The sequence below is a fragment of the Microcaecilia unicolor genome, chromosome 2 (assembly GCF_901765095.1).
Source record: "Microcaecilia unicolor chromosome 2, aMicUni1.1, whole genome shotgun sequence".
Lineage (NCBI taxonomy): Eukaryota > Metazoa > Chordata > Amphibia > Gymnophiona > Siphonopidae > Microcaecilia > Microcaecilia unicolor.
The window spans coordinates 249188220-249201363 of record NC_044032.1 but is presented as its reverse complement, the minus strand read 5'-3'; the positions used below and the strand labels follow the sequence as shown (position 1 = coordinate 249201363).

General features: G+C 44.8%; 1 protein-coding gene across 1 annotated transcript in view; it reads right to left on the bottom strand.

Annotated features, from left to right (window-relative positions):
* Window positions 1–240: 240 nt before the first annotated feature.
* The window catches only part of ELK1 (ETS transcription factor ELK1), a 45567-nt gene continuing 32663 nt past the window's right edge, over window positions 241–13144 (bottom strand). The window contains exon 7 of the mRNA XM_030192388.1: window positions 241–976. Within this exon, the coding sequence (XP_030048248.1) occupies window positions 878–976 (99 nt within the window). The 3' untranslated portion in view covers window positions 241–877. The remainder of the gene's footprint in view (window positions 977–13144) is intronic.

Below are 13144 nucleotides of genomic sequence, written 5' to 3'. Positions count from 1 at the left end.
GAATTAGTGTATTCCAAACCTTTTTGTACTGTACCCTATCATGCATTCTTATAACAGTCAATATGGCCACTGTGTATCACAATTTTCTGGTTTCCTTCCCATACATCTTTCTGGAATGTGCCAAGGCCTATGTGGCCCCATCCAAGCATTGCTTCAGCATTTTTTCCTCTGAAATCCATGAAACAACAAAATATCACTACTGAATGCTTTTGTCGCCATGGTAACAGTCTTCTGGAAACTTCCCTTCAGAAAAGAGAACTAGCAATATTTCTTTCCCACAGTAATAGTCTTCCTGAAGCTTGTCCTCAGAGCAGAGAAGCTAACATTTTGTTTTCTGACATAACATTTCAGAATTTCCCATCAGAAGAGAAGAATTTGTATATATTTTTTCCTGTGATAATGATCTTCCAGAAGCTTTCCATCAAAGGAAAAAAAAAAACAAACAATAAATCACCATTTTGTATATTTTCTCCATGATAAGTCTTCCAGCTCCTTTTTGCTCAAATTATAAAGCTGTCAATCTTTATGTGCCATGGTACAAAACTTCTCCTCAAAGAGAAGCCATCATAATTTTTCCACTTTGACAACGATCTTCTGGCCATCTTTATGGTTGGAGTAGACAAACCAATCTCTGGCCCTGCCCTCAAGCTAATTGCTGATGTTGGGCAAAATATTGGTAGGGCCACAGCCCCAGTGGCTCATCCCTTTCTGCTGCCCATGAAACAGAGCCTTTCTTTTCCTTTTTTCTTGTCTCCTGCTGGGACTACTCCTACAGAGGGAGAAGGGAAGTGCTTTGTTGGAGCTCCCCCTTGAGGAAACATCTCACCAACACTTGGAAGAGATGGAGAGGAGAAAGGCAGGTGAATAATGGCATGGTTTATGGCTTCTGGGGTCCTGGAGAGAGTACCACAGGGGTAGAGAGTCCATCGACGCTCAATGATGGGATGTGCACTTGGTTATTGCCATTTGAAGGGAACTGTAAAAGGAGAAGCAAAAACAACAATAAAAGAGGCATTAGACATAACATATTAACTTTCAGACCAGGTTTTCCAAGAATTTTGAGACCAGAGTGCAAGTTGAGTTTCCTGCTGCGAAGCAGTTTGATTCTGCCAGGTTACCAAGTTCTTAGAGGGAAATAGGCTTTCTGAAGCCCCTAGATCCTAATGCATTTAATGTAAGTACTTGCAGTGTTGACTGCAACATTCACAATGCATCGGCATAAAAGTTCAAAACCCCGGACTGGTTGAAAAGTCTCCCTCCAGGAACGGGTAGCTCAGGCTCCAACCTGAGAGAATAGAGTTGATCTGCTTACACTTTTTCTGGTGTCTTCCTTGTTTTTGAATGTACATCTGGCTACCTGCACACAAGAATCTCTCTTGGCTCCTGACCTTCCATGGGACATCTGCAGCTGTAGAATTTTTTGGCTGCAGCTTGATTATGTAAGTGTGATCGTGCTATAATTAGCTTAGCAGAAACAGGCAGAACACTGAGTAATATCCATTAAAGAATGTGGAGACAGAGGGGCCTCTTCTGAGGAATACCCCGCCTTTTCAAACTAAGCCACATTAAGAGAATTGTAACACATGGCTACCAATGCACCTCACTCCTGCTAAGCAGCACTGCCCTTCCTTCCAGACCCTTGCACACAGCTCTGCAAATGAGCCTTAGTCATGGCTTGCAGTCATGACAGATATTCCAATACTGAGACCCTTACACACAATTCTACCAATGCGCCTCAAGCATGCCTGTAGCACCTTCTGCTATTCTAGCAGTTAGACTGTCCTCCACTGCCCCCTACACCTCTGCAATGCACATTACACCTGAACTGCAGCATCAGATCTCTACTATTCTCCAGCACACAGCTTGGCCAAAGTACCAATTTGTCTCACTTTTTCATTCTTTATAAAAAAATGTATAATACCTTGTAAAGTGCTATACCTTTTACATAATAAACAAGGCATGAAAACTAATTTAATCCTTGCCACTAGGTGGCAGTGCTAGTTTAGGAACAGGATTCTATATAAGAGAGAAATGGCTTAATCAGAGACCAACCAAATCCAAGTTCATGCAAACAAAATTGGCTGCTCAGTTTCAGCATGAAAACAAAACCGTAAATAAACTCCCCCTTTCCTCCCCCACACCCAAACAAAAAGGTCCCCCTCCCGAACCAAGCCTACTCCAGCCCTCCTCTCTCTCCATCCCCACTCCTCCACGATCACTTCCCTTCCCCCCATAGGTCCTCCCTACAAGACTGCCACGGGAGGTCCCAGCAGCTATTCCGTGATTGGAACCAGCACTGGAAGTCTCTCCAGCACTGGAAGTCTCTCCATCCCCCCTCCTCCACGATCACTTCCCTTCCCCCCATAGGTCCTCCCTACAAGACTGCCACGGGAGGTCCCAGCAGCTATTCCGTGATTGGAATCAGCACTGGCAGTCTCTCCATCCCCCCTCCTCCAAGATCACTTCCCTTCCCCCCATAGGTCCTCCCTACAAGACTGCCACGGGAGGTCCCAGCAGCTATTCCCGTGATTGGAACCAGCACTGGAAGTCTCTCCAGCACTGGAAGTCTCTCCATCCCCCCTCCTCCACGATCACTTCCCTTCCCCCCATAGGTCCTCCCCACAAGACTGCCACGGGAGGTCCCAGCAGCTATCCGTGATTGGAACCAGCACTGGAAGTCTCGGCAGGCATTGCAAATGAAGCAGCGGCATGGGGCAGGAACAAGTGGGGTTTGTTGCTGCTCCCAAATACTCCACTAGATCACCAGGTGAGGAAATGAGAGGGGGGAAGAGGAGTGAGTTTTGAGTTGTTTCGCTGCCAAATGCCAAACCAAAACCGAAATTTGGTCAGTCTCTAGGCTTAATCCAGCTACAGACTGCCAAATATAAACTTTGTAACTTGGCTCTAAGTTCTTCTTCAGCTGCACTTATTTCTAGTTCTCCTTTCTCTTTTTTTAAATCACATTTCAAATATTTCCAAATTTTGTTCTACACTTATAAAACAGCACACCCTATGGGGTAGTTTTCAGAAATTTGCTCAACGATCAAACAGCCGCTGTTTTATAGCTGACTAGTTTGTGGCTGAAATGTCACCTAACATTAAAGTTAGCTGGTTATCTGTACTTAGTCTACTACAAGCCTTCTATCTTTTGTTACGGTCCTCGAGTCAGCCAGCTGGATTTAAGCTAGTACTGAAAATTAATACTGAACAGCTAAATTGCTCCACTTGACATGACCAGGCCCCCCAAGCCTGTCAGAATTTGAGAGCTCACTCTCACTGCCCAGTAACATCTGGTGGCTGGATGCAGGAGCATCCCGAGCACCCTGTGGTACATGGCCCCATCGCTCCCGCCCTGCCCACTGCTTCACAGCGAGACAATAGACAGGGTGCAATTTTGGTGTCCCCCGCCTCCTTTGCGCCCTTTGTGGCTACACTACCTGCAAAAAGATCACTACAGCCCTGGCAGGATCTAATCACTCTGGAAGGCTAGAGTTTCAATAGGACCAATCTACTAGTAGTCAACATTCCTATAGTACGGTCAGACAGTTAGATCAGTGTTTCCCAAGTCCAGTCCTGGAGTACCCCTTGCCAGTCAGGTTTTCAGGATATCCACAACAAATATGCATGAACTTGATTTGCATATACTGCCTCCATTATATGCAAATCTATTCATTGTGGATATCCTGAAAGCCTGACTGGCAAGGGGTACTCCAGGACCGGACTTGGGAAACACTGAGCTAGACTGCTTTGGAAATCAACCACTGCAGGGTAATTCTATATGGTAATTCTATATGGTAATTCTATATCTAGTTTTAGATGGCAAGAACGAATGCAAATGTCATCATTCTAGTCATTTAGCCATGTATGTGGACATATAAGCATAAATGAGCGCTTTCCAGCTAAGCAGTATTCTGTATGCATACACCTAGATGTGGTGGCTCATACTTTGCAGATAGACGTTCACATGGGCAGAGCATATGTACGGCACTTAATCACATGCATACATTATAAAGTTTTACAACCTATGTGCAGTCTTTTTCAATCTAGGCACAAACATTTTGCATCAGCTGTATTGTTGGTGTCACAGGCACCAGCTCTGCGGGTGCACGGGCACCCCCCAATATTTTTACGATATATTTTATTTAATTTGGAGCTGAAATCTCACAGGAATAAAGTGTTTCTGTATCTCAGATACTGCTCATTCCTCTCCCTGCAGCCTATTAGCTGGAATGTTTGACCAATGAGCTACATGAAGAAAAGAGAGTGAGCTATTTTAGAGCCTGTTGGCTGGCTGTATCTGACTGATGAGCTCCAGTGGGAGGATGCTGCTGCTGTTGTTGTAACCAAGGATAAGATCATGTCCTCTCTGCAGCTGCCAATGGGGAGGGGAAGAACAGACTGACACTGAAAAAAAAGGGGGGGGGGGTAGGGAGGGAGATGCTCAATACAAACTAGGTTTGTAACATTTCATTTAGACCGGTTTTTAGCCAGTTTAGCTTGCACATTATTGTGCGCCTAATGAACAAAGGGTCTTGGCAATGCTTTTACTTTTCACAGCAGTGAACGAATATGCTATGCAAAGCTATGAAAACGAGCTCATTTGTATTAAAATGAGAATTCCATGTCATTAGAGTTACCATACACTAGGTACTGTGGAGGTCTTGCTGTCCATCTGCATATTCCTTGCAGCATTCTCCAGGGTGACTCCCATGTCCACCTCAATCCTCTTGTGCAATGCGCCATGAAGCATGCGAAACATCTCTACAGGATTTTATTTTCCTTTCTCCTGTTCCCAATGGTTCTAGTACAATTTCTCGTCTTACTGACTTTTCCCGATTCTTTCTGCATCTGAAACCACTGCATACCTCAGGGCCACATTGCCCACCTTCTGCTTTCATCACCTCACCTTCCCTTTTGTCTTCTCCCTTCTCAGCTCTCAAGCTTCAACATTTTGTTCCTTTCATTCAACCATCTCCATTCTGTCTGAGTGCATCTCATCTTCGTCACTGTCGTCATGCCTCTCCTACTCTACTCCATACTCTGTTGCTCCTTCTCCTGCTCTCTGCTGGGGATATCAATCCCAATCCTGGTCCTTCAAATCAGATCTCACCTTACGCGTAGCAGGTCACACCACAATGTCTCCAATCAGATGATATTAAGAACATTTATGAAAATGGGACACCTGTGGTATTGAGAGTTAAATGTTACCTGTGAAATAGGCTGAAACAGGGGCGTAGCCAGACTTCCGTGGAAGGGGGGTCCAGAGCCCGAGGGGAGGGGGCACATTTTAGCCCCCCCCCCGGCACCGCCCCCCCACTGCCGCCATTGCCGCCCCCCCTCCCGCCGCCGCCTACCTTCGCTTTTGCTGGCAGGGGACCCCAATCCCAAATCTGGCAGTATTATGTCCAGCACAAGCATAATGCTTGTTCAAAATTTCAAGTCTGTACCTTTGTTTGGATGGAAGTTGTTGCAGTCTGAATATTGGTCCAAATATGTTCCGATGAGTCACGACCAATTTTGATGCACACTTTGAGTCAACTTGTTTGACTGGATTTTGCATCCATAATGTTAAAATGTATTTCATCGGAATTAGCATCAAAAACTGTACAGGATTTGAATTTTTTAGCCATTCTTATAAATGTGTTTGGATTTTATTAGACCCCAAAAATGGCATTTTGGTAAATGTCGCGTGCTCATGGGCTGACAACCTTTCAGAAAAGGGGGTCTAGATCTGCAACTATTGCAGTTAGAGACCTCAAATTTTGGGGAAACTTCGTTTAACACCTTCCTCGTGCAACAGATAAAATTTGAACAAAATTGGAGAACATGATGGTGGGAACTTTTTTTAATTTTAGATCACTTGGCATAGAATGACCCTCCTGGCTTTCCTTCTCTGTCTCTCTTGAACATTCTCTTCCCCTCATTCTTGGGGATTTTAACATTCATGTTAATGACCCCTCTCTTATGCCTCTCATTTTCTTGCTTTAAAATCCCCTTTCAATCTTCAGCTGTGCTCCACTACCTCTACTCACTAGAAATGGACATCGTCTTGATCTTTTCTTCTCTAACTTCTCACTTTCCAAATTTCTGCACCTCAGTTCTTCCCTTCTCTGATCATCATCTGATAATTTCCATCAATACAATTAGGAATCTTCAAGCTATTACGCCTTACACTTTCTCTACCAATGTTTCATCCCTCTTCTCAACCACTTTGTTATCCAAGTCTGTCAATGAGGCTGTCTCTTCCTATAATACTATTCTCTCCTCTGCTCTGGAGACTCTCACTCCTCCCATTCCCTGTTCTGTAAGGAGTACCAAACCCCAACTTTGGCTGACCTCTAGAATATGCTACCTATGTTCCTGTGTCGAATCTGCTGAATGCCTTTGGCTAAAATCTTGTGCTCATGCTGACCATACTAGGGCCACTGAGAGGGGAGCAGGGGGACAAAACTCCCTGGGCCCAGCCTCCAAGGGGGGCCCTGCCCCGAGGTCTGTCCATCTCCTGCTTGTGTGTTGGGACCCGGGTGAATGTGTGAATGTGATATCCGTTCGCCTCCAACTCCCCCCCCCCCTTCACTTTCTACCCAGACAATGGTTGAGTACTTCCATAACAAGGTTTACAAGATTAACCTTGAGTTCTCAACCAAGTCACCTCCACCTCTCCTTCCCCCAATCCATTCTGTCAACCCTCCTTCAACCCTTGCCTCCTTTCCTGAAATCACTTGATGAGGAAACTGCACATTTTCTTCCCTCCTTCAAACTGACCCTATTCCCACCCATCTACTCAGAACACTCTCTCTCCTGTCATATTCTCAATCTTTCACTTTCCACTAAAACTGTTCCTGATGCCTTCAAAACATGCTGTAGTTACACAACTCCTCAAAAAACCTTCAATGGATCCTACCTGCCCTTCCAACTATTGCCCCATCTCCCTCCTCCCTTTCTTACCCAAGCTACTTGAACATGCTTGTTCACCACTGTTGTCTTGACTTTTTCATCTCAAGCTATTCTTGATCCACTTCAATCTAGCTTTTGCCCTCTAAATTCAACTGAAACAGCCCTTGCTAAAGTCTCCAATGACCTATTCCTGGCCAGATCCAAGGTCTCTAAAATTTTTTTTAGAAGTAGTTTATTGAAAATCCAAACAAAATTAGAAATACAATCCAACAAAATACGCTGTGGACAAACCCACTATACAGAAGAAGCACCCTCCAATAAAAATTTGCAAATATAAAAGGATGACCATATGCCATAAATGTCTAAGTGTAACCAAACATTCCATGTCACAAATATACCACAACTTGGTAATCTATTGAACTAGGGAAAATACAGTTCGCAATTTCCAACGCTGTGCCAAATTGAGTCTCACGGCGACATTGAAGGCATGACGAACCAACAAAGATTGTTGATAGGTAAGGCCCACTGGCTTTTTATCAAACACCACTGAGTGCCACTGAACAGGACAGCTAATCCAATGCTGCAGTCTAGCTTGCACTGCCCTCCAACAGGCCTGGGCCTTTGGCAAGACCACCAGATATGACCCATGGTGACCAATACAGCACACCCCTTCCAGCAATTGGAGGAGCTTCCTGGAAACATATGTTGTACTCTATCGGGGTAAGATACCAGCGATACATTTTTATAGCATTCACTTTAACCAAAACAGCTACAAAAATGTTTTGCAATGCTTTTTCCATAACAATCCAGTCATCTTCCTGAATAGTAACACCTAACTCCCTCTCCCAATTGACCATGTGGAGGAAGTTAAGGCTTAGAGCATTTGCACAAAAATTTATAAAGCCATGTAATAAGCCCCCTTAGTACCCCTGGAATCCTCACACATCTTCTAAATAAGAATCCTCTCACAAAATATGTTTCTTAATATAAGGAGCAGTTAAAAAGTGTTTCAAAACCGCTTTGAATGTAGCTGCAAAATACCACAGAAAGGCGGTATATCAAATCCCATTTCCCTTCCCCTATATGGTGTATATGCATAAACATCTGAAGGAGAGAGCTAATAGGCATCACAGGGGGATGAAAAGGATACAAACAACAAAAAATTGTCCGTTCCAGGGAAGCCGACCAGGAAAAATTTGTCCCCTCCACCCCAATTCCTGGAGGAAACAATGGATTGTGTATAATCAGTGTACGACGTAACAAAGTAGACTCATGTTTAGCAGAGAAAGAATCCCAAAATTGAAAAGTGGCAGAAATAGGACACAAATCTGCCAATACTTCAAGGGAACCACATAAGAAGATGTTTCAACAATCGGGGCCCAAACATAATCTGCTCTAAATTAACCCACAGCTTAGCAGGGAAATCCTGAAACCACTCAAGTGCAGCACAAGCCTGAGCTGAATGATAATACTAAAACACATTTGGGACTCCTAGACCCCTTATCTTCTTATCCTTATATAAAAAATAAAAAGTTTGAGGGAGCCTCAGAGACTCTCTCGCGGATAGCTGGCTAAGTACCATTTAACCGGCTAGGTGCCGTTCCTAGCCAATTAAATGGTTTTGAATATTTGCCTGAGTGTGTTTTAGTCGATTGTTAACAAAATTGTAACTGTTCATCATAAATAAAAGCCAGTCACAATTTAACAGCCTGAAGCTCCGAAGGTCCACCACAGACCCAGAGGCCTTCTGCCACCCCTCCAAGAGCCCGAGCTGAGTCAAACATTAAGCCAAATGATCTCTCTAGGCTCTAGAACGCTGGCTAGGTTTTGTAAAAAAATAACCCTAAGACACTGCCTTGAAGGCATCCCAAACCATACCAAGGGAGGAGCCCAAGTTCATACTATTATCCAAATAGTCCCGCAAGACAATTAAACAGTCTATAAATCTCCACATCTTGGAGCAATAAGTTGTTAAGAACCCACTGCCTGTCACATCCTCACAAAGAGATGATGTGGAGGGGCAAATCGAACAGGGCGCCCAAGTTTTCATGAGGGTGTCCTTGCAGGACGGCCCCGCGAAGGGGCGGGGAAACCCGTATTATCAAAATAAGATGGGCGTCCATCTTTCGTTTCAATAATACAGGCGGGGACGCCCAAATCTCAACATTTAGGTCGACCTTAGAGATGGTTGTCCCCGTTTTTCAGCCATAAGGAAACCGAGGATGCCCATCTCAAAAACGACCAAATCCAAGCCCTTTGGTCGTGGGAGGAGCCAGAATTCGTAGTGCGCTGGTCTCCCTCACATGCCAGGACACCAACCGGGCACCCTAGGAGGCACTGCAGTGGACTTCACAAATTGCTCCCAGGTGCATAGCTCCCTTACCTTGGGTGCTGAGCCCTCCAAAACCCACTCCCCAGAACTGTACACCACTACCATAGCCCTAAGAGGTGAAGGGGGGCACCTACATGTGGGTACAGTGGGTTTATGGTGGGTTTTGGAGGGCTCACAGTTACCACCACAAGTGTAACAGGTAGGGGGGGATGGGCCTGGGTGCGCCTGCCTGAAGTGCACTGCACCCACTAAAACTGCTCCAGGGACCCGCATACTGCTGTCATGGAGCTGGGTATGACATTTGAGGCTGGCAAAAAAAAAATTTGTAAGTTTTTTTTTTTTTTTTTTAAAGGGTGGGAGGGGGTTGGTGGGGAGGTCATCCCCGATACCCTCCGGTGGTCATCTGGTCAGTTTGGGCACCTTTTTGAGGCTTGGTCGCAAGAAAAAATGGACCAAGTAAAGTCGGTCAAGTGCTCGTTAGGGACGCCCTTCTTTTTTTCATTATCAGCCGAGGACGCCCATCTCTTAATCACGCCCCAGTCCCGCCTTCGCTATGGTGCTGACACATCCCCGTAAACTTTGGTCGTCCCTGCGACGGGAAGCAGTTGAGGACGCCCAAAATTGGCTTTCGATTATGCCGATTTGGGCGACCCTGCGAGGATGACGCCCATCTCCCGATTTGTGTCGGAAGAAGCCCGCCCTTCTCTTTCGAAAATAAGCCTTTTAGTCATCCATATCGGTGTATGATCTGAGATATTAATATATCCAATAGCAAATAAACAACCCATACCTGGTAAATTCTTCTCCAAAAAAATGTAGTCTAAATGAGAATATGTACCATGGGAATGAGCATAAAAAGTATGATCTCAGAAAGTGGGGTGGCCAAGTTGCCAGGCATCACACAAACCTAAGCTCTCGATCATTTGCACAAGGGTAAGAGATATCTTAAGATCGACAGCCAATAGGGGAACTCTTCGGTCCAATACAGACTGCATTTTGGCATTAAAGACCCCACCAAGATGATCCTACGCCTTGCAAAAGTCTGCAAAACACAGAGAAGCTTAGTAAAAAAAAACTGATCCTGATGCTCATTAGGATCATATACAGTGGCCTCTGTCACCTCATTCTGCTTCAACATTAAGTCAAGCAGAATAAAATGACCATCAGGATCAGATTTGATATGGAGAAGTTGTACCTGAACTGATGAATGAAGCAATTCGGCCACCCCATGTTTCTTAGCCCCATGCACATCAGAAGTACAGTGAACAATAGAAAAATCAGGGATGTGTCAACAAATCCTGATGCTGTTTCAAAAAGTGAGTCTTTTTTTTTAAACACACACACACACACACAACAAGTGAGCCTGTACTTTCATGATAAGGTTCACAAGATTAAACTTGAATTCTCAACCAGGTCACCTCCACCTCTCCTTCCCTTAGTCCCTTCTCTCAACCCTCCAACCCCTGCCTCCTTATCTTCCTTTTCTGAAATCACTTTAGAGGAAACTACACATCTTCTTTCCTCCTCGAAACTAACTACCTGTTCCTCTGAGCCTACTCCCACCCATCTACTTAACACTATCTCTCCTACTGTCACCCCGTTTATCTGTCATATCCTCAATCTTTCACTGTCCACTGCGACTGTTCCTGATGCCTTCAAACATGCCATAGTCAAAACTCTCCTTAAAAAACCTTCATTGGACCCTACCTGTCCTTCCAACTATCGCCCCATCTCCCTCCTCCCTTTCCTATCCAAGCTACTTGAACCTGCTGTTCACTGCCGTTGCCTTGACTTTCTTTCATCTCAAGCTATTCTTGATCCACTTCAATCTGGCTTTCACCCCCTTCATTCAACTGAAACAACGCTTGCTAAAGTCTCCAATGATCTGTTCCTAGCCAGATCCAAAGGTCTCTATTCTATCCTCATCCTTCTTGATCTATCTGCTGCTTTTGACACTGTTGATCACAGCCTACTCCTTGATACGCTGTCCTCACTTGGATTTCAGGGCTCTGTTCTTTCCTGGTTTTCTTCTTATCTCTCCCAGAGTACCTTTAGTGTATACTCTAGTGGATCCTCTTCTACTTCTATCCCACTGTCAGTTGGTGTACCTCAGGGATCTGTCCTGGGACCTCTTCTTTTCTCCATCTATACTTCTTCCCTTGGTACTCTGATCTCATCCCATGGTTTTCAGTATCATCTTTACGCTGATGACTCCCAGATCTACCTCTCCACACCAAAAATCTCAGCCGAAACCCAGGCCAAAGTATCGGCCTGCCTGTCTGACATTGCTGCCTAGATGTCTCAGCGCCATCTGAAACTAAACATGACCAAGACTGAGCTTCTTATCTTTCCCCCTAAACCAACCTCTCCTCCTCCCCCATTCTCTGTTTCTGTGGATAACACTCTCATCCTTCCTGTCTTCATCAGCTCGTAACCATGGGGTCATCTTAGACTCCTCCCTCTCCTTTTCTGCACATATTCAACAGACTGCTAAAACCTGTCGTTTCTTTCTCTATAATATCAGCAAAATTTGCCCTTTCCTTTCTGAGCACACTATCAGAACCCTCATCCACGCTCTTATCAACACTCGCTTAGACTATTGCAACTTGCTTCTCACAGGTCTCCCACTTAGCCATCTCTCTCCTCTTCAATCTGTTCAAAATTCTGCTGCATGACTAATATTCCGCCAGTGTCATTATGCTGATATTAGCCCTCTCTTCAAGTCACTTCACTGGCTTCCTATCCATTTCCGCATACAGTTCAAACTCCTCTTATTGACCTATAAGTGCATTCACTCTGCAGCTCCTCAGTACCTCTCCACTCTCATCTCTCCCTACATTCCTCCCTGGGAACTCCGTTCATTGGGTAAATCTCTCTTATCTGCACCCTTCTCCTCCACCGTTAACTCCAGACTCCATTCCTTTTATCTTGCTGCACCACGTGCCTGGAATAGACTTCCTGAGCTGGTACGTCAAGCTCCATCTCTGGCCGTCTTCAAATCTAAGCTAAAAGCCCACCTTTTTGATACTGCTTTTAACTCCTAACCCTTATTCACTTGTTCAGAACCCTTATTTTATCATCCTCACCTTAATAATCCCTTATCTCTTGTTTGTCCTGTCTGTCCTAATTAGATTGTAAGCTCTGACGAGCAGGAACTGTCTCTTCATGTTCAAGTGTACAGCGCTGCGTACGTCTAGTAGCGCTATAGAAATGATAAGTAGTAGTAGTACTCTAAGTAATTTCTTAAAGAGAGAGTGTCATTTATAATGAGAATTCAAGCCCTTAACATTGTAGGTAAGAAATTTCAGATCAGTTGTCATTTGTCACACAAATAAAAAGCAACACAAAAGCAAGGAAACCAAGTATGAATCTGATCCCAGAGAAAACACTGAACAAAAGTCCTACCCCCAAAACAACCCATCCCAACCCTCTCTCTATCCATTCCACCGCCCTCTCCCTTTCCCCCACTCCAGTTACATAACATCCACCACCCGGAAGCCCTCTGACTAAACAGAGGGACCTCTGGGTGGGCAACTGAGGTCATGAGTCCTCAGACCAAATGCACCCACTTCCCCACCCCATCCCCTCAGACACACAAAGCCTGTAACAATATTGCTAATAATCCCTCCAGCCCAAACCAACCACACAGCAAGTGCTTAAATACTATAACAGTGTAAATCATGACCACATTGCAATAAACTGAGCTACAGAACAAAATATAAAAAAGTTCAAATGAAAGCTACAGATGGACTTCCTCTACCCTCCAAGGACTCACTGCCATCACTGCAATGTCTCCCTGGTCGCAGGTGCCACAATACTCAGTGGAAGTGGTGTAGAGGCCAAACTAGTCTCGTGCAAAATTTTCCAGGGACACCCAACTTACGGATGCATGCAATTTTCCAGCAACTTCAAAAC